Source organism: Ixodes scapularis, unplaced genomic scaffold (assembly GCF_016920785.2).
Source record: "Ixodes scapularis isolate PalLabHiFi unplaced genomic scaffold, ASM1692078v2 PGA_scaffold1__304_contigs__length_218370807, whole genome shotgun sequence".
NCBI classification, from domain to species: domain Eukaryota; kingdom Metazoa; phylum Arthropoda; class Arachnida; order Ixodida; family Ixodidae; genus Ixodes; species Ixodes scapularis.
Genome location: NW_024609846.1, coordinates 200,030,812 through 200,056,098, shown reverse-complemented (window position 1 = coordinate 200,056,098; position 25,287 = coordinate 200,030,812). Strand labels below are relative to the sequence as shown.

General features: G+C 46.6%; 1 protein-coding gene across 1 annotated transcript in view; it reads left to right on the top strand.

Moving 5' to 3' along the window:
• Nucleotides 1–25,287, top strand: part of LOC8041410 (SEC14-like protein 2) — a 98,067-nt gene that overhangs the window by 64,676 nt on the left and 8,104 nt on the right. The window contains exons 9-10 of the mRNA XM_040498897.1: nt 7,564–7,650; nt 16,644–16,753. Coding sequence (XP_040354831.1) covers nt 7,564–7,650; nt 16,644–16,753 — 197 coding nt within the window. The remainder of the gene's footprint in view (nt 1–7,563; nt 7,651–16,643; nt 16,754–25,287) is intronic.

Sequence of the window (25,287 nt, the reverse complement as noted above, 5' to 3'; positions counted from 1 at the left end):
CCTGTTACTCTTTCAGTGAGGGAATTGCTCTCATATTTTTTTTTGCTTCTGGGGGGGGGGGGGGGGGGTTTGTTACTTTTCTTGCATTACGATATCAGCCAGAAGTGACAAGCTTGAGAACTTCGACAGAAATTCGTCTATAGCTTGAGATAATGCCTACGGCAAAGTACCCAATTTCAGTTCTCGGTACCTTAAAGCGATGTCTTAAATCCTGCTGTCGCGCTTTACTACGAAATAACATACGAATGCCGGGTTACTGTCACTCTCAGCGTAATTGAATAAACCTAATCCGGTATCAATCACGTCACCGATCGCTTCCGTCAGTAATATATGCAACTAAACTACTCATGATACACATTTTTAGATAGGTCTTTTTTTTTTTTTTTCATAGTTACTTGTAGGCAAAAAGAATTAAATGTTTTCCCTGATCTCGGTTAACAACGAACATTATTCCAAAGTTTAGCCGCGCTTTTGGGCTTCCTTTGATAAATTCCCCTCCTAGTGAAGCCCGGAGAGAATAATACCCGGCTTTACGGATCTTACCTTCGGAAGATCGTACTTTAAAGATTCGATGAATCAGCGCACAACCTCGGCCCCGCGCGTGGTCCTCGGCGCGCGATGGTTTGTTGATTCTTCGAGGGACTTCTCGCTGAAGTCCTTTCAACAGCCCTTTCAACAGCCCGGTCTCTAACCTGTCCTTCTCGCATGGCTAAGTTATGCGGCTCGCCGGATTCCCGAGTAGCTCGGCCAACGGCTTCGTAGCGAACAACTTCTCGGGAAAGTAGGCGCGTTGATCCGGTCAACCTCGCCAACTCTCCCCCGTAATCATCGCAGACATTCGTCGACCTCGCGTCGGCGGCGGCCCAGACAAGGTCAGGCTGTCGGCCGTTCGTACCGTGCATGCATCGTGTTTATCGGCTGTGAAGCCGTGCGGAAGTTACGTAAAAAAAATAAACGAGTTTTCAGGGTCGCTCGGAGATCCCGCTAATGACGCCCTGGTGGCGCGTCAAAGGCTCTGTTTACTACTCTGGATGAGGACACTCCGTCTGCACCCTAGGATGGACCGCAGCGAACGCTGCCAGCCACCCCAGTCAGTCTTGAGCTGCGAACGAATCGCGTGACTTTACGCCCTCCTGCAAGTCACGTGACATGTCCTCACGCCATTGGATTGGCTTCGGTCGTTCGCAGCGTCCGCCGCAGTTTGCCGCAGAGTGCAGTGAAGTATAGCCGCGGCTTCGCTTCTCAAAAACTCGGATGTTTTGGTTGTGTTTCGACTGACCTGTTTTGATCGTATTCCAGATCATTTGAATCCTCTTGATTTTCGTGTCTGCATCCCGCCCCCCTCCACCATTGTACTTTAACTCCTCTTCAGTCCAGGCGATGTAGCTATCTTTAAATTAAGTTTTTAATGCGCTCGTATATTGGTAGATAGTGATATAAAATGTTATGGTAGTGAATTCAGCTAGCCAACTGGCAAGGTTTTTTGTGTGTCTTTTTTCTTACAGAAAGGGTTGTTTATGAAAAATGCGTATCCGTGAAGAAATCGAGAGGATACAATCGAGTTACTAGTGATCTAGAATAATAATCGTTCCTTCTCAAGTCTAATGTAGCGCTTGCCCAGACTGGAGGAGTGGAATTATTGAAGAATCCCAATGTGTATATATTTGCCCATCGCTCAGACACTCGCTCAAAAGAAGTTAAGTTGTCCGCAACTTTTTGTAAATATGCAAAAAATTTTAAACTCCAGTTTTATGTCGCGTTGTAAATTACCCGGTATTTCATTTCCGCAGAGTAACCTGACTTTCGTTACCAAACACTTTCCCAGAATGAACCGAAACGCAGATCTATGCTTCTGTTAAAAATGCCTTCGCACCGGTATGCATTGGGCCGCGTAACACGAAGAGAAAATTATCCTATAAACTTCATCAAATGCTTCGGGAAATAGGAACTCTATTCGGGGACAACCACAAAACGTTGCCATCAAGTAGAGCATTTAGTGTTACAACAACAAAAACGAAGCGTATCTGTATGCCCAATGCTAATGAGTTCCCTTTCTTTTGATGCTGGCTCGCATGCCCCATTGAATTTCGCATGTACATTACACACAGCGTGGATAATGTTACGAACGATCCTACTATTAAAAAGAGTGTTGAGTTTTTTTTTAGTTGTATAAGGTCAGATCTTTATTCTCGCAAACCTCCACGTCAGGAGCAAGATGCAGGAGGATAAATTAAAGTCCGATAAGAAAAATTACACCAGGTGTTTTTTTTTTTCTGTTTTTTTTTTCTTACAGATCTGTTTAAAAAACATAAAAGCCACACCTATGCGGTTTGTGAGGGTGAGGTATACGTCCAGGGGGACATTATGGGGGTGGCTAATCTTCGCTATATGTCGGCTAATTAATTAAAATTCGTTAATTAACTTTTTAATTAGTGAAAATAGTCACATGGTTCCAATTAGAAATTTGCTGAGCGTCGTCCAAAACCCCTAAATCAGTAATATTTAGAAAGACTTTTAGCTCATGAAAAGCGCGACAGTCCGCTCAATTTACCAATCGTGGAGCAGATACAAGGCTGGGCTAGATAAGAGAAGGAAAAATCGCGCGGGCGCATTGCCGCAGCCGCAAGCCTTGTACCTGCTCCAGCAGTGGTAACTTTAGTGCACTACTACGCTTCTCACGCGCTGAACGTCTTTCTGAAAATAACTGATTTAGTAGTTTTCAATAACGCTCAGCAAGTTTCTAATTGGAACCATACGTCTATTTTCACGAATTAAAAAGATAATTAACAAATTTTAATTAATTAGCCGACTTATTGCAAAGATTAGCCACCGACATAACGTATCCTGGGCGTATAACTCCCTCACACAAACCGCATAAGTGTAGCTTTCATGGCTTTCTTTAAACAGATCTGTAAGAATAAAAAAAAACACCCTCTATGCACCGGCAATTGGGGCGGTTTCTGTATATGTCCCATCAATACTATGTCCACCACTAAGCTGACAGTGCGATAGAAGCTACGTGCACGTTGAACAAGTCGCACGTCTATCTTTCGCCACGTGATCACGATCCCGGCCCTCCCCAGGCCCAGAGGCCGGCTTCGGGCAATGAAAAGGAGGCGGCTGTTGATTGGTCCGGAGGGCTCGTCACTGCCGCCGCACTGTCAGCTTAGGGATGAGCGGTTAATATGAAGACATATCCTGTAGCAGACACAAACCGGACAAGCTACCTCATTAGTCTAGACGACCGGGCCGCCGGGTCGACTCCTTTCCTCCAATAAGCACTTCCGACCGCGACAAAAACAATGTCGTTTCGCGCCCGTACCGTCTTCACTTTTCCTCGTAGCGTATTCTTAGTGGCCTTTTATTGGGCCTGGTTGTACCCGCGTAATATCGCTTTCGATGCAAGGAGATCATTAGGCAAGTTATTGTGTTACCATGAAATAAGCAGACGCAGCAGTCACGGTGAACTAACTCCTAAAGGAGTACTACAACGAAATTTCGGCGCTGCTTTTATGGTCTATATGTGTTCAAAGGAGCAGTATGACGTCGGACACACCAATATCTTGTTAAAAAAGACACAAAAAGAGATTTAAAACGAATTAAATGATTAGCAAAGAGCATCAGGTGGATCCCGCTAGCGCCTCGTTTGTAATGCCCGTCTATAGGTACCTTGAAAGGTAGGGACGGTTATTGTCTCGCCTCCGGCCACAACGAGGGAAGAGGGGAAGGATGAACTCCCCTCTTCCCGAGAATTCACTTTCTGCGTCCCAGACGTCGCTATAGACCCTTTTCGAAATTCAGTCTGGCCGCTTTGATCACTATGATCACCATCTGAAAGATGGCATATGTGCCATACCAATGGCGGCTTTCTGATGAAGGAACATGTTGAAGATACTCCTAGGCTGAGGATTCGAGGCCTATACATTCTAGACGTTAGCACGTTGCGAAACCGGAATCGAATGCAAGCGCTGCCCAAGTGTTCATTTCTCTAATTCGAGCCCAGTGAACCTGTTAGTTGCACAAAATCGACTTCGAAACCCCTTACCTTAAAGAACTTTATCAAGGCGTCTGTCTTGGTTGGCGCTTCGTTTTGACTGGTTGCATCGTTGTGGGAATCGACACTGGAAGAGATGATCCAGAAAAACCTGTATACCGAAAAGTTTATTCTCGTCTGCCGTTGACATGCAAAAGTGACGGTGCCCGATAAAATACTGCAGGCTACGGGTTCATTGCCGCCATTGGTATGGCAAAAGTTAAACTGCCATTTCATCCACCAGATGGCACTGAATTTTGGAAAGGGTCTATTGTTTCTCTACAAGATTATAGAAGATTAACCCGTCACTCAAAATTCTTACAAAAGCAGCCGCTTCGGTGGCTGGAACGACTAGGCCATCCTCTCGACGTCAGCCTCGCGGTAGCTTTGCTCGTCCTGAGACGACCTGCGTCATGATTGCGTCGGATGTCACGTGCTCTAAGCTGGGCCTTCTCCGAGCGCTTGCTAGAGTGGGCCGTTTATAACAAAAAATACGGCCACCAGGCTCAAAATACTAACTTGCGATTGTCATTTACGGATACTGTGTATCATATTCAACCTATTTTTGAACACGACGGATATATTTCAAATTTCGTTGAATTCCCCCTTTAAAGTATAGCCTTCGCGGACGGTAAGGTTATCCTATGAAAAATGTTGCTAGTCTGTACATAGAGCTGATGGAAAAATGGATGAATTGGGCTGAACCCTTCAATTGGGCGGTGGTTTGCACCGCCTAGCAAATCTCCGCCCCTTCCATAAATGCTGCGCCATCCAGCAGCATCGTTTGAAAACTACGCCTCGGTGCTGAGGCTGGCCCCCCTCGGCCGCCAGAAACAGTCGTAAATAGTACACCCCCGCGAAGTGTTTTTCCCAGAGTCTCACATCGATGCTTTACCGTGACATAAACCTTGTACAATATTTCAGCATAAAATTATCAGTTTTGTCGTTGTGCTACTTGTTGTATTGAATGTACCAATGCAACCTTTTTCTTCCCTTTGTTGAATGTGTTATGGATACTTTGCAGCAGCTGTGCATGGGTGCCGCCGAAACCGACCTTTAGCTTTTGTTTTATCTTATTTTGGTCACTTCGCTTCATAATTACAACATCAGCGCCGGTTACTTCATTTTAGATTTGTCTGTGTCATTCTCCCCAGCACTGGCCCTTGTGGGGGCTCGTCGAAGCCCGCTTTAGCGGCTTGGTCTCGGTGAGACCAGAGAAGGTCAGCGATGGTGGTGTATTCTGGCGCGTGTGCAAAGCGTTTATACCACCGTTGTGGCTCTTTTTATTAGAAACGCTCACCTCTGTTTGGGTCTCGAATGACCAACAGGATTGATAAGAAAATAAATATCTAGCGAGAACTTCAAGTGCTTGCGCCCCTGCAGCTGCCTACTCTGTTCGAAACATGCCTTTTTATTGCTTAGTATCATCCCACTCAGTACAAAGTCAGGGGTCAGTGATAATAACAAAAACAAGGTGAAACATTGTTTCCCGAATCTATCTGCACAGCATGATCCTAGCGCATTGAGAAACAAGAAAATGCCTACGTGTATCACATATACTCACAAAAATCAAAAATGCGTTATTTATAATTTAAAAAAAAAAAAATGTTAGTGGGAGTTTTTGTTTTGTTTTCTTTTACATAATTGAAAATTAGCTCTGTATACCGAAGCAGGCCTACAAGTACTGTCGCAACAGAGCCTCCAAAAACTGCTCTCGCGTACGCGTTTTTATTGACAGCATTCGGCGGGAGTTGATATCACGAGGGCATCTTGGTATTCTCTACCCAAGTACATTTCCGGTTCTATATTCATTTGTTCTTCAGCAACGCACAGCGACCGGGTAAGAAAATCTTTTTCCAAAGAAGTATTTCTAATAATTACATAAGAATCTGCACGCATTGTAGAAAGTATTAGAGGTAGCAAAATGTTGCAAAACAAAAGAAGAGGAAAACTGGAAGCGCGGAAGGGTCCGCCGATAGCAGGCGGTAGCGAGCTTGTTTGAAAACAAATATCGGGGCATACTTTTGTCGTGCTGCAACGACGATATTGCTAGACCGAGTATTTATCTCAACATAAAATCATCTTAGCACGAGCTCGATTCTGACGAACTTTGGTGCGTGGTATTCCCTTTCACTGTATCCTCATTTGCTTTCTGAGAGATACGGTTGTGAGCAAAAAAATCTGACTATCGCCGGAAAACGCGACGAGGGCAAGTTCGTTGGTTACGGAAGGCACATAATGGGGGGCACACCACACACAAGCTATGAAAACAATTAACGTGGAACGTGTAAGTGCCAGCAACTGCTAACGCAAAGTTGGAAATTCGCCCGCGAAAAAATATCGCCGTTTCCACCGATGACAGCTCTAGGTAGTTTTTGGTAACGGATTATAGCTAGGCTACCGTCTCCAGTCACTCGTCTTCAGAGCGGAAAACTACTCGTTAACATCGTTTATTATAAAGTCTTCTGTAATCGCAGCTAAACTCCAACTTGATAGGAGATCGTGTGCAGCGCCTTTACTCGCACTCCCTACGGCGACGGCCGATATGGTCATGGCGGCGCACTCCGTGAACAATGTTGCCTGTTCTAATCTCCAGCATAAAAAAACATGCGTCTCAGAGTTGCCAGCAGCAATTGCGGAAAGGGTCTATTGCGGTAGTGTGAATTTATCTGATGCCCACCTCGTTCTACTTCTATCCTTAACATTCGTCACTATATCTCGCCTGTTACGCTATTTTGTGTATTTTGCAAAGACTATACATGCGGTATATCGTATGAGGCATGTACAACAAAATATGGGAACACCGCATTAGCCTTACATAAATAAAGCATAATAACGGTGCTTGGTGCGAAACAAATATATACAGGATGTTTCATTACCGGCTTAGAATGACTTCTTAAAAGCAGCACTCGAAACAATGAAAGGGTAACTTGGGGATAATTTTATCGATCGCGCGTAAGGTAGGTTGCAAGTGTACCGCGAAATAAATAAAATAAATGAAATAAATTTCATTTATTTCATTTCATTTATTATGTTTCTCAGGGCTCGAAGGTATTACAGAGTGGAGTGTGGCACAGTAAATAAGACAAAGCAAATAACAATGAAAAGGCAAAAACTACACAAAATAACACGTACCTATAATCCACTAATGAACTTGCGAAATATTCACCTTGGAGCTTGTGAGAGATCTGATGTTCGTCGCCAAACTACGCCACAGCTGTTAGAATTCAGAGAAATATAAATAATATTCTCCGCGGCTATTCTTTGTTAACTTTAAGCCGTGATGGAACGAGAACGAGCGACGTGAGTCTCCGGAGCCGGCAAGCGTGGTGGGCAAGAACTGCAGCCTCGTCATCTATGCCGATATTCATGCAGATACATTATTTAATACACCATAGATAAGTTGAGCAATGGCCATGCTGGAATCTTGGCACTAGATGAAGTCGAGCGTTGTTTAGCGCAGTCTTAGTTTGTTCATACACACTCAACTACTTTTTAAAACTGAAATTCGCCTTATTTCTTTTCTGCAGTTCCGTCCCTGTTCTCCGTGTTCTTTAACCTCGTCAAGCCGCTGCTGAACGGCACCACGCTACAAAAGGTTTCCGTCTATGGCAAGGGTGAGTGCCTTTTTCGTTTTCTATGCTCTCGGAGAACCCCTTCAACGCTATAAATGGTCACGATAGTTAAAATTAACACCAAACTTATTTTAAGGTATTTACATTTGCTTGGAAGGAAGCGGTATGTGAGTTTTCATCTTGGTATAGGAAATACGGGAGTGCTCGTATCCTGTGCTCTAATCCGTGTCTCTTGTAAGTCAAATCGTTCGATGCATCACGAGCCAGCAGTCAAGGTGCCTTACGCCGCGTGGGAGGAGTTTGAACTAATGAAAACCAGCGTGAGAGATGTATGAAAGTGTAGCGTGCATTTTATGATTCATATGCCGGGACAACCATGCTGGTGCAAGTGCTCGGGCTCGCCGCGCTCGAGCTACGAGCACCGACTGCGAAACCACGGACGATTCTATAGACGATTGCAAGCTGGGCGACTGGCCGCCGCCATGTCTCTGCTCGAGCAGGCACGCCCGTGCGATTACGAGCTTGCCAAAGCTACGTTCACCCGCGCGTTGCACGCGCTTACACGTATGGCGCACCACTTGTGGCACCATGCTTGCAATTGTCTATAAATGCAGTTTTTATCGTACCAGTCGATCGGCCCATTCTTGTGTCTCTACAATTGGTGACCCGGACATGATACGCCGCTATGGCTGTCGAGAACACCGCTACCACAAATGTCGCCGCCGTCAAGTTTCGACTTCCGAAATTTTGGCCAGCGGACCCTCTGGTATGGTTCACGCAAGTAAAATCGCAGTTATCACCGCTCGGATCACCAGCTAACCTACGAAATTCCATCACGTCGTAGCGTCTCTTCCTCCCGAGGTGGCCATGGAAATTCGAGATTTAATCCTCTCGCTTCCAAACAATCAGCCTTTTGACAAGCTTCGCTAGGAACTGATCAAACAAACATCCGCATCGGAGAAAAGACGGCTCCAGCAACTAATAACATCCGAAGAGCTCGGGGACCGAACGCCCTCCTAGCTTCTTCGACGACTGCAGCAGTTCGTGGGTGATATATTGCCAACTTTTGATACCTCCCTGCTGCGAGAGGTTTTTCTTCAACGCCTACCATCGAAGATACGCGTGGTACTCGTTTCCACCCCAGTCATGAGCCTTGACGATCTGGCTCACCTGGCCGACAGAATCATCGAAGTCGAACTTCGATCGACAGGACGACCGGAGAAACGACTGCGATGACGAGACCACAACACGCAGTCAGCGACCACCTGGCATCTCATGTGGTTACGGAACTTCTCTAGCAGATATTCGAGCTTACAGCGCAAGTAGCAGCTCTCGTCTCCCAACCTCCTGCCTTCCACCGGAGCCGCTCAATTCCCCGGCTACGATACTCTTCGTCTCCTAGGCGACCACGCCAGAACAACGGAGGTTTGTGCTGGTATCACAAGACTTTCGGTGACGACGCTCGGCGATGTCACTAACCTTGCTCGGCGTCGGGAAACGAACTTGTCCACCACTAGAGGCATCTAGTGGTGGCAACCTACAACCCAGTCGCCTGTTTTTCATCGTCGATCGTAATACAGGATTACGTTTCCTTATCGACACAGGGGCTGAGGTGAGTGTTTTACCAGTGTCATTTGACCCCTCAAAACGTAGGAACAAAACTCCTTACATTTTACAAGCTGCTAATAAATCATCGATTGCGACTTACGGAGAACAATCCCTGGCGCTGGACATCGGCCTTCGAGGAACATTCCGTTGGATATTTCTAGTTGCAGACGTTTCGTACCCCATGTTAGGTGCAGATTTTCTTCGGCGTTTGAACCTGCTCGTGAATATGCACAGCAAACGGCTCCTGGATAATACCACCAATCTAGCCGTTAATGCAATCATATGCCAAAAACCGAATATCGAAGCTGCCATTCATTTCCTTCCACCGTCAAGGTATGAAACCCTTCTCAAAGACTACACGCAACTGACATCGCCTAACTTTGACACGCCGGGTCACCAATTGGACCGCCAGTGTATGTTCGTCCTAGATGCTTGCCTCCAGCATGGCTTAAGATTTTAAAAGACAAATTTGCGCATATGTTAGAAATAGCTCGGTATTATTCGGCCCTCTAACAGTCCATGGGCGTCTCCACTACACATGGTCCCCGAAAAAGAACCTGGGGGCTGGCGACCATGAAGAGATTACCAAGATCTTAATAATGCGACCGTCCCTGACAGGTACCCGCTGCCACGCACTGAGGATTGAACTGCATCACTGCAAGTGTCCAAGATTTTTTCAAAAGTGCACCTCGTGAAGGTGTACCATCAAGTTTCAGTGGCACCGCAAGATATTCCCAAAACAGCTATAGAAACCCCATTTGGTCTGTTCGAACATATTCGCATGCCATTTGGCTTGAGAAACGCTGCCCAAACATTCCAACGATTTATCGACACTGTGGTTCGCGGCCTCACATTTTTTCACACCTTGATGACATTCTGGTATTCAGCGCAAATGAACAACACGGGCAACATGTTCGCATCCTCTTCGATAGACTTGTCAACAACGGCATCGTATATTAATAAAGGCAAGTGTGCTTTCGGCGTCGGCAAGGTAGACTTCCTCGGGCATCACGTTAACAGTCAAGAAATTTCTCCCTTGCTTTCGAAGGTGGAAGCTATCGTCAATGTGTTTCCGCCGTCGAACATTCGCAAACTTTGGGAATTCCTCGGTCTAATTAATTTTTATTGACGATTTACTTCAAAATGTGCTCACACCCTTCATCCTTTAACTGACCTTCTGTAGGGCAAAACAAAGGACTCCACACCGTCGGTGTGGAAAGAACAAACTTCCCATGCATTCCAACAAATCAAGGAACACCTCACATCAACTACAATCCTGCTTCATCCCCATCACGACGCCCCAATTAACGTCATGGTTGACCGATAGAATGAAGCCACAGGAGCTGTGCTGCAGCAATATATGTCAAAAGCAAACGGCAACCCCTAGCATTTTTCTCAAAGAAGCTTACACCGCCCGAAACGAAGTACAGCACTTTTGGCCGAGAATTGCTGGCGGTCTACCTGGCCATAAAGCACTTTCGTCATTACATCGAAGGCCGAATTCCACGTACTCACAGATCACAAACCCCTTACATTTGCTTTGTCATCAACGGATGACAACCACTCCCCTCGCGAGATTCGTCATATGGCTTTCATATTCGAATTTACCACTGACATTCGTCACGTAAGCGGCGTAGACAACAATGTAGCAGACGCTCTCTCTCGCATCGTCATGGCTTCAATTTTGCTACCACTATCTGTTGATTACCAAGCCTTGGCACAACAGGCAGATGATCAAGAGCTCAGCAAACTTCGCACTACACCTCCTCATCTTATTTTCGAGCAAATTCATTCAGAAACGCACGGCGAGACAGTTGTTTGTGCGATGGTCGACAGGCACTCCCCGCCCTTTCGTTCCATCTAGTTTCCAGAAACAAGTTTTTGGTTCCTTCCACTGCTTGTCACATCCTGGAATACGCGCCGCACGACGACTTTTATCTTCTCGATTTATCTGGCCTAGCTGAACCGCGACGTCATGGCGTGGACCCGAGCATGCCTCCAGTGCCAACGCTCAAGGATAAGTCGACACACAGTTTCGCCTTTCTCTTCTTTTAACCCTCCCGACCTTCGACTTGACCAGATCCCTATAGGTTTAGTTCGAACGCTGCCACCATCTAATTGTTATATTTACTTGCTCACCTGCATTGACCGCTTTACACGTTGGGCCGAAGCCATCCCAATCCAGGACATCCGTGCAGAAACGGTCACCGAAGCTTTCATCAACGGCTGGGTGTCCAGATTCGGCGTGCCTTCATACCTTAGAACAGACCGCGGTCGCCAGTTCGAGTCTGCTTTTTTCCGCGAACTCATGACCATCTTAGGAACTTCGCGCATTCGTACAGCAGCATATCATCCAGTATCCAATGGACTGGTAGAACGGTTTTACCGCTCACTCAAAACCGCACTTCGGGCCCAAGATACAGGACCGAACTGGGATTCCGCACTCCCTATTGTTCCTCTAGTGCTCCGCACAGCCTTAAAGACTGACATCGATTGCAGCCCTGCGAAAATGCTCTACGGCACGATCTTACGACTTCCAGGAGAATTTTTTTCAAACAGACCAGAAGATCCAGCACCGGATCCTACGAGCTACGCGTTGAAGCGGATAATGCGCACCGTCCGACCTACCCCTGCCCACCCCCAACAACAGTCAGCCGTCTATGTTTCAACGGATCTACATTCATGCACACACGTTTTTCTTCGTCGCGATGCTGTGCGAAGGCCACTTCAGCACCCTTGCGATGGCCCATATCGAGTCATAACTCGTGGCGATAAACTTTTAACGATTGATATTAATGGCCGACAAGAAACTGTATCCATTGACCACTTGAAACCAGCCTACCAAGAATCGTCACAAGAAGCACATACGTAATCTTTTGACAACACTGCTATTTTCGCACACTCACATGACTTTGCTTCTTCACGCGGCGCCTCGACACAGCCACGAAGCTCCCGCGTACGTTTTCTGCTACCAAATGCCCAGACCTCATGAACATTCCCTGAATATGCTCCCATCTGTATTTTTTAATGTTTTTAAGGGGGGGGGGGGGGGGATATTGCAGCGTGCATTTTATGAATCATATGCCGGGACAACCACGCCGGCGCAAGAGCTCGGGCTTGCCGCGCTCGAGCTACAAGCACCGACCGCGAGACCACGGGTGATTCTATAAATTCAGTTTTTATCGTACGAGGCGGTTGGCCAATTCTTGTGTCCCTACAATAGTAACCAGTCGGATTAACAACATGGGTCTTCCTTTAATTGACTGTACCGGATTTTAACTGAAGGCTCTGCCATTCTGCTTGTCATTCTGCCCCCGAGGGATTCGAAGCAGCGGTATGAAATATTGCCAGCGACCTTTGTCCGCTAAGTCCCATCATGCATGGAAGGCCCATGTTGTTAATCCGACTGGTTTCAGGAGCGATTGTTTAAATTTGTTTGGATAACCTCACACGGCCTTCTAGGGAAGCGAGGTTTCCTTAGGCAGGTTCCAAGGGCATGGGCTTTATTGCTCGCATTGCATTTTCTTTTTCTGAACCAAGGATGTTTCTTCTACCTTTTACTGTAGTGAGATGACCGCTTTAGTTTCTACCTTATACATCTGCTGTCGAAGTTCGTGCGTCCCTTTCGACCCTACAAATTAAAGAAAACATTTTAACCAAGTCCCTTTGGGTCAGGCATTATGACAAAACAAAAACTAATAACTAACTTTGTGCATTGCAAGAAGACCTTGGATATCAGAAAATAAAGCGCATGGAAATAGATATCAGGTTATGAAAATAAGGCTACTCTAACTTGCAATGGTCCACGTTTTCTCCAAATCTGTCCTGTCGTTTTTGGGTGTTCATTGTCCTCGTTTTGTTCACGCTTTTTAACCTTTTAATCAGTGTGGACATTATAGTCTAAACCCAAGTTTTACTTCTCCGAAGTATTCCTTAATTAAACTGATACATCAGATGTTGTCCCTATATGCCGCGCATGTTAAACAGGGCGTTCGTAAATTTCGCATTAATGAAAATACTTTGCATCCTACGGTGCACCTAAGTCAATACGATTTTCGGCGACTTAAAAATTTCATGTTGTTTGACATAAGGCCGTTATTTTCTGAAAACTAACGGCAAAATGTACCTAATCTTCTTTTCGCCCAAGGATCATATTTTGAAATGAAGACCGTGTACGGAGATAAACAAAAGCAAACTGGTGGGCTATTGTTTTTGCTTGTTTATGAGGACCCGCAATGAGTAGCGCGTACTTTATAAGTCTCACCGCCGACGACTATCTGCGGTATCTCCTGAAATTTCCGTATACGGGATCGGCATGCCTTCCTGATCCCTTGGGTGAAAAGAAAGAGCACTTGTTCCAAAAAGAAATGACAAAGCTGCCGAAGGTATCATGGACCTATCTTCACGATTGCCTATTCGAGCCGCCTGGTTCATATACCTGTGAATGACTTAAAACTTGCAAGTTCTTAAACGTGCTGAATTACTTCGTGAGCGGCAAGGCATCTGCGATTGGCACCTACCTCCTCCAGGCGCCGGAGGGACGCGACGAGCTTCCCCGCAGGGGCTGCCGATCCGGGTCATGGTTTTTGCAATCCATTGCAAAGCGTAATAAAAACGTTCTCCGAACATTTTTATTACGCTTTCTTCGGCACAAAGCGAATCTCTGTCATGACCAATTTTCTAATGTTTTGACTCGCTCGCCTTGGTATTCAGGGTTTCTTTCCCAGACAACCGTGTTACCTTGCATTTATGCGTGCCGTAATGACCCGGTTGGCGTTGTACGGGGATGGTCGGTCGAAGCGCCGTTGGTGTCGCATCCTCGCGCTTGTCGCGTTGCGCCATCCGTCGGCAGCACATCGAAATAGGCTCGCCATCTCCTAATGCCTTCGCCCTGCGATTGCCCAGGCTCGACGGTGTTGGTGGCGTCCCTCATCTCGGGATAATTAAAAAAAAAAAAATCTTTACTTGTGACAATTTGTTCGTGCTGGTGCGCATCGGCAACGCAAAAGCACGACACTGGGGCATTTCTAGAGCGTAGCTCTTGAGCAATAAAGCCTTTTTTAAAAGCCCGCGCCATCTCCTGTCTGTCATTGCTAGATCAGGTACTCTGAGCATGTCTTGAACATGCGGGTTGCGTCAGCATTGGGCCTGAAGCCGGAAAAAATCACCTGCTTTCTGCTCTTGCAACGGCAACCGCCTTTGTCGCTCAATGGACTTTTGAAAAGGCTCTTTTGTTTGCTAGTGAACCAAGACTTGTCGCACACCCACCCAAGCACAAGGTACAGGTCCCCTCAAAGTAAAACGGTGCGCCGGAGCGGCGACCGAACTGCATTGCCGCGCTAACTAGCAGCGCCGGCTGCAACTGATAGGCTACTTCTGCACATACGAACATGCCTTCCGAAGAGGCCTCCGTTTTTTTCTTCCAACCCACACGTTATCGGTGGTTCGACTTGTGTAACGCTCTTCCTAAAATCGCCGCCTGATAGCAACAGGGGCGGTGCTCATCGGCAACACTGGCCGTTTCCCACTTTCCCTCGACGTTATCTCCCCGTGCGAACACCTAGCGGTGTTTATCGGAACAGCGTTTGGAACCTCAAGACGCTGATAATGCGAGGATCAAACAAGAAAGACGGAGGACACCGTGGAAGGCACGCGCGCATGCGCAGACGGCACCTATCAGTTGCAGCCGGCGCTGCTAGATAGCGCGGCGATGCAGTTCGGTCGCCGTTCCAGCGCTTCGTCTTACTTTGAGGGGACCTGTACGTGTAGAAGAGCCGGAAGTATCCCTTCTCCCCTGTCATAGTGGCCGAAAGCGGCGTGAACGCCCTGTATAGGGTGCAGTGTTACTAGAACAACTAAGTTGGGAAACTTCGAAGGAGCCTGCTTTGAAAAAGTGGCTTCTATCGGTACTCGACAAACGAACCAACGTTACTAAAACACACGGTTGGGTAACTCGCCCTTGAACCTGGGCCGCTGGCGTCCACCAAGACCGAGCTAAATACGATAACAGCGCCAGCATTTAGCGACGAGTTGAAACATGAAAGTTGCTTTATATGGCTACTGCAACATGGCCTTGCGAGATGGCGCCACCGGCCCTACCGTGACTCGACGGAACCAGTGAGTGCAGCCGTGCACTTCACAGAGTGGCCGCTGCGGGAGAAATGGCAGCGTTGCGATCGCAATTAGCTCGGTACTGGGATAAGGCTCTATGGCAGTTTCCCAACTGAGTGATTCAAGTAACGCTGACCGAACTAATGGCGATGGCAACGCTGCCATTTCTCCCGCAGCGGCCACTCCGGGAACTGCGTGTCTGCAGGTACCGGTTCAGGTCAAGTCGCGCAAGGGCCGGTGGCGACATCTCGCCTTGCCGTTTCGCAGTAGCAATATAAATTAATGATCATGTCTTGACTAAAAGGTGGCGCTGTTATCGTATTTAGCTTGGTCTCGGTGGACGCGAGCTGCCCGGGTTTCAAGGGTGTGTTTCCCGACAGAGTGTTTTAGTAACGTTGGTAGGGTGTTAGTAATGCCGAAGCGGGCTCTAAGATAGACCAGAAGAATTGGCACGGGGAAGTAAAAATCTGAAATAGTGGATCTTAAAGGTGTATATCACCTTATAAAGTTTCGAGGCAAAACTCTCCTAAAAGAAAGGAGACCAACACCCTTGACATGGCCAAGGGCAAACTCAGAGCGGGACGGCCGAGTTAACCGAGATCAGTGCTTCTGGCGCCATTTCCCGTAGGCTCCTTGAGCAGACGACGTCATCGTCGTCTTCCGATCGAGTGCGTCGTCTGCTCACGGCGTCTATCGGGAGATGGCGCCACAACCACAACCCGCGGTTCACTTATGCGTCCGTGTCACAGTCCGCCCAAATCAAAAAGTGTTTTCCTTAAAGTTCAGGCTTGTGTTAGTAGGTATGTCATATTTCAGAATTAAAACTGCGCAAATAACGAGAGACCAGATGACAAGACACACACAACGCTGCGCCTGTGTCTTTCTTCATCTGGTCCCTCGTCCTTTGCTCTGTTTTATTTCTCAAAGGTGGTGTTTTTCTCAAGAAGAGAGCAAGGGCACTGAAATTTTACAAGCTTAAATCCATCACTAAAATACACCTTTGATGATTAATTAAAAGTGAAGCGTGCAGGCGCCAATTTTTCCAGCCAATTACAAGGCGAACGAAGGGATTTTATACATTTTGTATATCACTTGCAACATCAAGTTGTGACATTGCCTAAATCTGTGTTTTACCATGTGTCCCGGTGGAGTCGTATCGTTTCTAAGCAAGAACTCGAGGTTTCAGGTTTCGCACGGTGATGAGGGCTGTGCATTTAACATCGTACGCTTCTAGCCTACCTGCATTCGTTCTTTTGAACATTTCACAGAGTGTACAACTTATGTCACTTTACAAATTTTCCGCGTGTGGTCTGCAGACCAGTGGAAGGAAGCCCTCCTCAAGCAGATCGATCCAGACCAGCTACCCAAGCACTGGGGTGGAAACTGCGTGGACGAAAAGACTGGCGATCCTCGCTGCAATTCACACGTCAGTAAAAACACTGTTTCTTCAAGTCGGAAGCACGCTGAAGTTCTCTTAATGAAGACTAAACCGATCTCACCAAGCGTTCGGCGCATGCGTGACGTCGCCGTAACTTTAGTTTGCAAGAGGCAGGTGGTAGCGGCGGCAGTGCACGAGACGGTTCGTGCCGTCGCCTCTCCTTAAGCGGGTTCACATGCAGCGATTTTGGCCCTAAAGCGGCGCTATTTCTGCCGTCGCGGCGCTCGTGCCGCTCAACCGCTGGTGCTGGCCAGAGCGCCGCGACAGTAGGAATCGCGCCGCTTTAGGGCCAAAACCGCTGCATGTGAACCAGGCTTTAGAGCGTAGAGCCACAGCGAAGTCTTCGCACGTGCGTAAGGGCTAAAGTTCACTCGATGCGTTGCAGCAGCGGTGGCGTAGCCAAACTGGCTGGCGTAGGCTGGCGAGATCGGTCTATCGCACTCTTACCAAAGCAAACTCAGATTTCGCGAGCGTCAATGACGAGCCGTGGAAAGCTATTCTTTTTTCTCACCTTAGCACGGACGAACTGCGAAGGCTGTGCAAGCGCGAGCGGCTAGCTTCGACTGCCTTGACTGGAGCGCTCGCTGCACGAGCGCTCGTGCAGCCGCCGAGGCTTCATTCAGAGCAATTAGCTCGGGCTTTTGGCATGCGCGGCTAACAATAGTCCATGCTAAGGTGAGACGAAGTATAGTGGAAAACTATGAACGTTGGCCGAGTTGTCAAGTTGCCGTACTCGTTTGCCGGCAAACCAACTGCGCGTGTCCGCGCGCGTCGCGTGTTGACGGAACGCTATGAGCCAGCCCATACTATACTCTCTATGCCCTTAAGGCCTCTTCACACATGCAGCGGAGTGTTACAAGCGTAGCGCTGAGGGGAGCGTTCCCCAGCTTTGTATCGCACCGTCAAAACTGTTGCTCATGGCAGACGATAAGTAGCCGACGACAGGTGAATAACGCTACATCAGCGCTTCGCTGCATGTGAGAACCGGCCTTTAATGAGACGGCAGCCAAAGCTAGACGCGCGAGCTTTCCCGCGCTCCTGGCTTTGAGATGTGCATTTCCTGTGCCGAACAACGCTTCAAGGCCGCGTGTCATCGAGCTGTCATGCTTGTGTCATTGGCTGCAGTCTTAGGTTAAGGGTGTCCTTGGCCGTGTTCCAAAATTTACTCGATCTTACTCTAGGGTGAGGGTCTTGTACCCTTGGCGTTCTGAAACCTACCCGCGTTCAGCGTTTTTCAATCTGTGCTCTCACGTGATACGATCCGCCGGAGTAACTCGGATCCATTTGGGTAAGATTTGGAACACAGCCCTTCTCTTTAGGGTGACGCCGCTCTTTGTAGTACTCGATGCCGATAGCACACGCTTTCGAGAAAAATAGGAACACCTGACAACACAACGCCATGGTAGCACTGTCAGTGACAGCAAATCGTGCCGATAGATGCGCACTCACGCGCTCCGGAACAAAAAACAAAACAAAAAACAAAAGCGTTCGAAACGTAATTGTCACATGTCATCCCACTTAGCAAAGCACACATAAAGGCACCCTAGCTGACACGACGCGTCATCGCCGTAACCTGCGTATTCTGAAAGCCCCTGAATAAAATCCACACTTACCAAGTACCGCCAACCATTGTTGTGGAAGCTCGGAAGACACGCGACACGAGCGGGTGCTTCGCCGCCATTCGCTTCCAAGGGCCGCTCATTTCAGTGCTTCGCCGCCATTTGCTTTCAATGGCCGCTCGGGACGCGGACATCTTGCACTGGCGCATTCGACGCTACTTGCAAGACAAGCGCTAACACATCGAGAGGCTTTACGTATTCTTGATGTCGTCGTCGCCAGAAACAAAAGTAGATAAAGACCGACAAGGCGACGTTTGTGCGCCAGCTCGGATACACACCTGTCCGCGCCACAGGCATTGTGAGCAGTGCGCATGCAGAGCGGGGCTATCGACATTACAGGCGCGATAAGTCAGATTACTTTCGGTTGGAAGCACTGCACAAGGACGACATCTCTCATTCCGTCACGCACATTACAAATTTATAATAATTTCACATCACGGCTGAAATACAGGGAGGTCTATCGTCATTCTCCATCACAGCGTGTCCCCAAATTTCAAAATTGAATACGTCAAGCAATATATTCGAGTTAATTACTTAACTAATTAACTGCTTTCGCCTCTTCACTCAGATGATCCAAAACGTAGCCCTACGGCTTAAAAACATCCTAAAGGAAGTTTACTTTTTTTAGGTCGTGTTCCTCTCTGAAAAGCACCCTGTATGTTTTTTTTTAATTTATTTAATGGAAATCGTTTTTATTGGCGCCGGAGAAAAGAGGGAGGGGGGAGGACTTAAACCAAGGGTTCCGGCTACTTACACTATTACGGTCATATAGAGGCGGAGTAGTTCCAATTATGATCGATCGTTTTGGATACACTGCTACCAAAGACCAATCGAATACACCTTTTCTTTTTTTAACAAGTTGATTCCGAACATTCAGAAGCTCTAGCGAGTGAATAGAAGAGTTGCAGAAGAGGGTTTGCATACCTTCGGATCAGAATTTAGTCCGTCAATCTCTTGCGGAGGTCGCCATGCTGAAATGTTCCAAAACGACTTGTTTTTCCGCCATCTTTGTAGCGCTTTGACACACCAAAGACAGCGTTTCTGTTATGAACTGAACTTTATTTGCACCGGCTAGAGAGGGTGTACATGAAGCTCCGAAACTGCGGAATCATGAGCGCGAAACTTCAAAGAGTGAGGTCAGATATTAAAAGCTCCCTTCGATTTACCCACGCCTCCTGCACCGGCGCAGGAAAGTGTAGGGCGGTGTACTTCCGGTCGTATCTCCATCCATACACCGGAAGTACACGGTCCTACACTTTTCTGCGCAGGTGCTGGAGGTGCAGATAAATTGAACGAAGCAGCTGAAACGAAAGGGTTTCCACGTAGCTGCGGGTGGGGATGAAGGAGCAAGCAATATCTTTCAGCTGACGCATAAAGCCTTGTTAACAAATTTGCGTCCGCATGTGCTCGGGTGATTCGCGTTTCCTTGAAACTCGTACTGGCACCTGACGCCATCTATAGGCTAGCCCTGGAACCCTTCCCAATGAATGGATATATTTTTCATAAATGTTTTCTTTACGCATCATTCTATCATGGCGTACTCGAAATAAATCTGACAATTTCGTAAGCGATAATATCTCATAAACAGTGCGTGGATTTGTTCTTCCCAATACTACGAAATCTCTCGTCTATATTCCGTCTCACTACAACTGTGCAGTACAGCCAAAGCTACTGGGGACAGAGTGTATCCCGAACTATTCAAGAGGAGGGAAAGGAGGAGCAGGATAGAAAGGCTGGGAATCCCAGCCCCTTTCTCCTGATCCTCCTTTCTCTCCCCTTGAAGAGGTTTGGACACGCTCGCTTCCCTGTGGCTTTGGCTGTACTGCACGGTTTTAGTGAAACGGCGGACGCGTTTCACGGCTACCCAAAAGATGGCGCCAGTGTGTCAAGCGGTCATTACAGAGCCCTGACGTAAGAGAGTGATCAACTGAAATCGTGGACACCGTTTGCAAATTTAATGGTAGGCAAATCTTGGGCAACTTATTCCCAAGTACGCAGGCGTTGCGTCGTCGCGTGACGAGAAGGAAAAAAGGGGGGGAGAGGTGGAGAGGTTTGCACATGATCAGCGCTATTGTCACCCCCTCGCAGCTCGCATTGGAAACGTTGCCCATGCAACACGGGATTTCACCCCGATCGTCCAGTTGGAAACGTTCCGACATCTAGCACGCTGTAGGGATTACAAGAGAATGCAGCCCACCCGAGCACGCTCAAACGTAAATGTGTGTACCCACCTTTAACGTTATTTTAATCCCTAAAGATCGGAGAGAAATATGCCTAAATCCGCGAGATTCGGACAATCATTTCAACCCCGTCGCGTATATATGTTTCGTAGTCCGGCACTGAAGCCACCGGTACTGATTACTTATCTCGTTCTGCAAGCTAACTTGTACGGGCTTGTGTCACTAGCCTGGACATACGAAAAGGTAGAACTTTGATATACATAGAAAGGCTACGAAGCTCATAATCCACGCTCGTAGATATCGTTTTATTCTCACGTGTTTCATCGACGGGGAGAAAAACTGCGTAGAAAAATAGGGCCGTGAGATCGCATATCAGGACGACCCGGAAAGCATGCGACACTATTAGCACTGCTACACAGATTACGCGTTGGTCCTTCTATTCGTTTTAAGCTTCAAAGCATTAGGTCGATAGGTCATCGCACTCTGAAGAAACTTAGTTTCACTCTTGGCTATCGCTCTTCTGGTAAGCTTATCAAACGTTATGCATACGTAATGGAGTGCTGTACGTTTGGCGCAGATAATGCGCCGTTTTTAATATGAAAATTACGTATTATATCAATACATACACTCTAAAAAGAAAGGGTATATTGTTACACCTCTTTTCACATATACGACACCCCAAAGCTTCAGGTGGACGTACAGCGCACGGACGTTGAACCGACACTACCAAATTTCACGAGCGGCTTGAAAGCCGAATTGTACAACTTACTCAATTAACTAACGTAACTGGGGCTGACTGCAAAAAAAAAGTTATCGGTTTTTTTTTTCGCTCTATGGTAAAGCCTCAGTGTTTTTTGTTTTGTTTTTTCCTGTAGACTTTGATACGTACTTTAGCTGTTGGGTATGCTATATCGCACCGTCATCAAACCTCTCGCCAAAGTTGGGGAAGTCAGTTCAATTTCAGTGCGCTGTAAGTCGAACTGAAGTTTTGCGGTGTGGTATATGTGACAAGGAGTGTAAGAATATACTTTTTTTTTTTTTTAAGTGTAACATGTATAGTCACCTTCTTTCCATTTTTTGTTCCCCACAAAATGACAAAACGAAACATAAAAGTAAGGGAAGGATGGGCACTTCTTTCAGACACGCTTGTGACAACCCTTGCCCTAGCTCGGCCGCCAGCAAAATTTCATGGAATTACTTTTTCTTGCTACTTAGAAACCTCAAAATGAGAAAGAGAGAGAGAGGGAAAGAGAGAGTGCACTGCAATATCGGCCTAACGCGCAGAAAACTGATATTCTGTTTGTTGCGAGACGAAAAAATAATGGTATTGCAAAGCAACGTTAAATAACATAAAATTGTACGTCAATACTATATTGTGCGCGTTCGTGCAAAACACGCGGAACAGTTTGTCAACGTCTTAGGTAGATAAACGTGAACGAAAAATAAAAATAACCACGCTCATTGTGCTAGTATATTTCTTCGGTATATCGGTCGTGGTTACAATGGAACGCCCCTAATATTCATCGAAAATTAAGCGGCGCAACTTTTACCCCGAATTACTATTTTTCTCTTCCTTTAAAAATTGAGTGAAGCTTGTAAAGCCCTATAAGTTAACATTTTTTTAAAGTGGTTTTTATAAGCAGGGTTCTGTGTTTTAGCGACTCAAATTTTTAAAAATTTTCGGGTGCTTTTTCCGAGCTTATTTATCCCGAATACGTTTGGTGCTTTTTTTTTTTTTTCGTATTCATATTTGGTGTTGGACAAAAATAGACATTAATTGTGGCTTATTTTTAACACAAAGAAAGACACAGCCGTGGTATTTCCCAGCCTTCTGAAAGCATGTCCGTGGCCTGAATGCTTGGAAAACGTCGAAATTAGAGAATGAAACCAGACAAGTCATGTGGTTCCCGAAGAATAAAAGAAAGCTGCTGCCTCGCGAACAGTTTACTGTAAGCTGTGTTTTGAGTCAAGGTAGAAAAAAAAAATGCAGTAGATAATGGTTTTTTTTTTCTTTGAAGATTTGTTGGGGTTCTCTTAGTCAAGAACAGCTTTACTTCTGGCTATATATATATTTTTTTTTATTTTGATTAAACTGGCTCAGGAGTTACTTTTCGGTGTTTATCGGTGCATACCGAAAAATCCGAACCCTGCTCATAAAGTGGGACTTCAGTTTGACCCCATGCGGTTTTTCCACTTCGTGTTGCTTAGTCTACATAATGAATATATTCGTTGTCTCGCGTATCATGTTGTAAACTTGGCAGCTTGATTCCGCACACCGAACTATGGGAGGCACAGTGCAACGAGACTTGTGTCACAGAAGCATTTATAAACTCGTATATACTGACAAAACATATTCTGCTGAGTCAGCCCAAACCACAGAGATCTAACAGTTGGTTCGATAATGTTATAAATGAATCTTGTGATGCTAAGGAATTTTTAAGCTCTAAATCTCAAGTTACCAAGCTTACTTAGCATATGGCATGCTAGAGAACATGTCTTCCTAGTGAGGTAGTCGTGAATCAATGCTTTTTCACTATGACTTGAAGTAATTCGATGCATTTTTTGTCTGGGCGAAGGCAGCCGTTGATTTCAAGAGTTATATGTTCTGGTAAACTTTAGTATGGCATTCTTATTTTAAGTACAGAAGCTTAGCGTACAAGCCCCTTTAACCAAATGAACGTATGGTACTTGCTTTGGCTTAGCATCATTTTGTCTGCATGGAAGTATGCGTGCTATTGTCGTAAATTCCCTCTGTTCTGCATTGACATAGGACGTCAAGCTCAAGAGGAAACTTATCTGTACAGGAATAATCGCTGCTATATATAGAGCTCATGCACATAATCAGGAAGCGTCCACAAGCGTCGGCCGCCAGCGCCATTAACCATGATTTGCCACAACAAACCATGCAGGCACTCGACTTCGATGATGTCCGTTGTTTCACTTTTACACAACACGTATTCTTGCAGTTTCTCGAAAATCGCCGAGTCCTTGTTCAACAATGGCGGCCACCAATACCCTGAGTCGGTTACAGTTTTACTGATCTTGCAGCAAGAGCAGTCTCAGTATCGCTGCTGCACAAAGTACAATTATGATTTGTGCAGCAGAACGTCTGCGTCCATCTTTCCTCCCTTCTCAGCCGATGTGCACAAAGCGTGCACAAGTGCAGCTTTATATGTTGAATTCGAGTAAAGAGCGACGACCATTACTATTGAATACGCAATGATTGCAAAGCCGCTAGTTATTTCTACTGTCTTGCATATCTACGCTTAAACCGTTTTTTATTGCTAGCATCTTTATAGTTTCCGAAAAGATGAAAGAGTGAATATTAAAATTAAATTGATCTAGGACCGAAGTTTTCTGCGCTTATGCGTAGACCTAGTTTCTAAGGTATCTGCTAAATCTTGGTCCTCCTGGCAGCTTGTGCAGCTGACATTCTCCTGACCTATACTTCTATACATTTTGTTGTTTGAAATAATTAGTGCATAGCTCAGTCAGGCACTCCCGCCCACATAGCTGCGGTGCCTATCAAAGCAAGAAGCTTTCGCACTCTACCACGGCGAAACGTTTGTTCATGCTGCACCGTAATGCTTGAAAGCGCCCCGCGCTCTTCCTGATAATCACGTGAGAAATGAGACTGATGCCGTCAGGGGTCACTGTTGGCTTAAGGAATGCAGGGTGGGGTGAATTCTGGACATCTTGGCAGTAAAAAAACTGCCAAAGAAAGAACCCCAAGAATAAATCCCAAAGTTGATAATAGAATGAGCCAGGCCCTACGTTTCCCATGCTGTTAGTCGCTGTTTCGCTCGGCGTGTGCCGCTATTCGAGGAAAACGTGTAATACTCCACTCGCTCGAAAAGGCTTCGAAGTTCGTAGAGTCGAGCCAAGCGCGGCTCTCAGTACGTGCGAAGCTAAGATGGATATTGAAGCAGGCCCTATTGTCGGGGTTTATGATTTCACAACGTATAATAAAATGAGTAACTCTCGCCGAGTAAAAACACACGCTTGCCACCAATACTGCTGAATGACCTCATTCGCAAGCCCTCCTTGAACGCATGAAATAGCCATTTACTTCTGGACACTATAGTTCTTATACCACGGCCAAATTTGCTGGTGGTACCAAATTTGCTGGTGGTCACCCACCACCCTCTCTCTCAACCACCCGGACGCCCCCGTCGAGCTTCAGGAGGCGAAGTCGAGCCAGTAAACGTCTTTGTTGAAAGTCGAAAGCCTGTCTTGTCTGTTTGTCTTTAATGTCCCTCTTTCCTTATCGTAAATTAATAACCAACACGCTCAACCATCTACACCAAAAGCAATTCACCTCCCTCCGTGTCATCCCGATTTACGCGAAATCAGCGAGAGAACAACATACAAGGGACGTTGCTGTCTCATTGCATTCGATGGCTCATTGTTTGCACCAGAGACATGGTCATGATGCTGCGGGACGAGCAATATATGCAGATCTACAAGTGGCCGAAGCGGTCGCACATTGTAGAACAGTTCACGGGTGTAAGGCGCGTATATATTTTCGACTCCCGGCATGCTGTTTCCGATTCTTTGACCCAATATAGAACTACATGCAAGTGGCAAACGAGTCCACATTTCCACGTGTGGGCACTGCGCGTGCGCAGGAAATCGCGTCAAGTGATACGTTTGGGCGTGGGTAGGCAGCAGCACCACCGCAGCTGCGTGGTGTCAGAGCCGCCTGTTGGTCTATAGTCTGCCA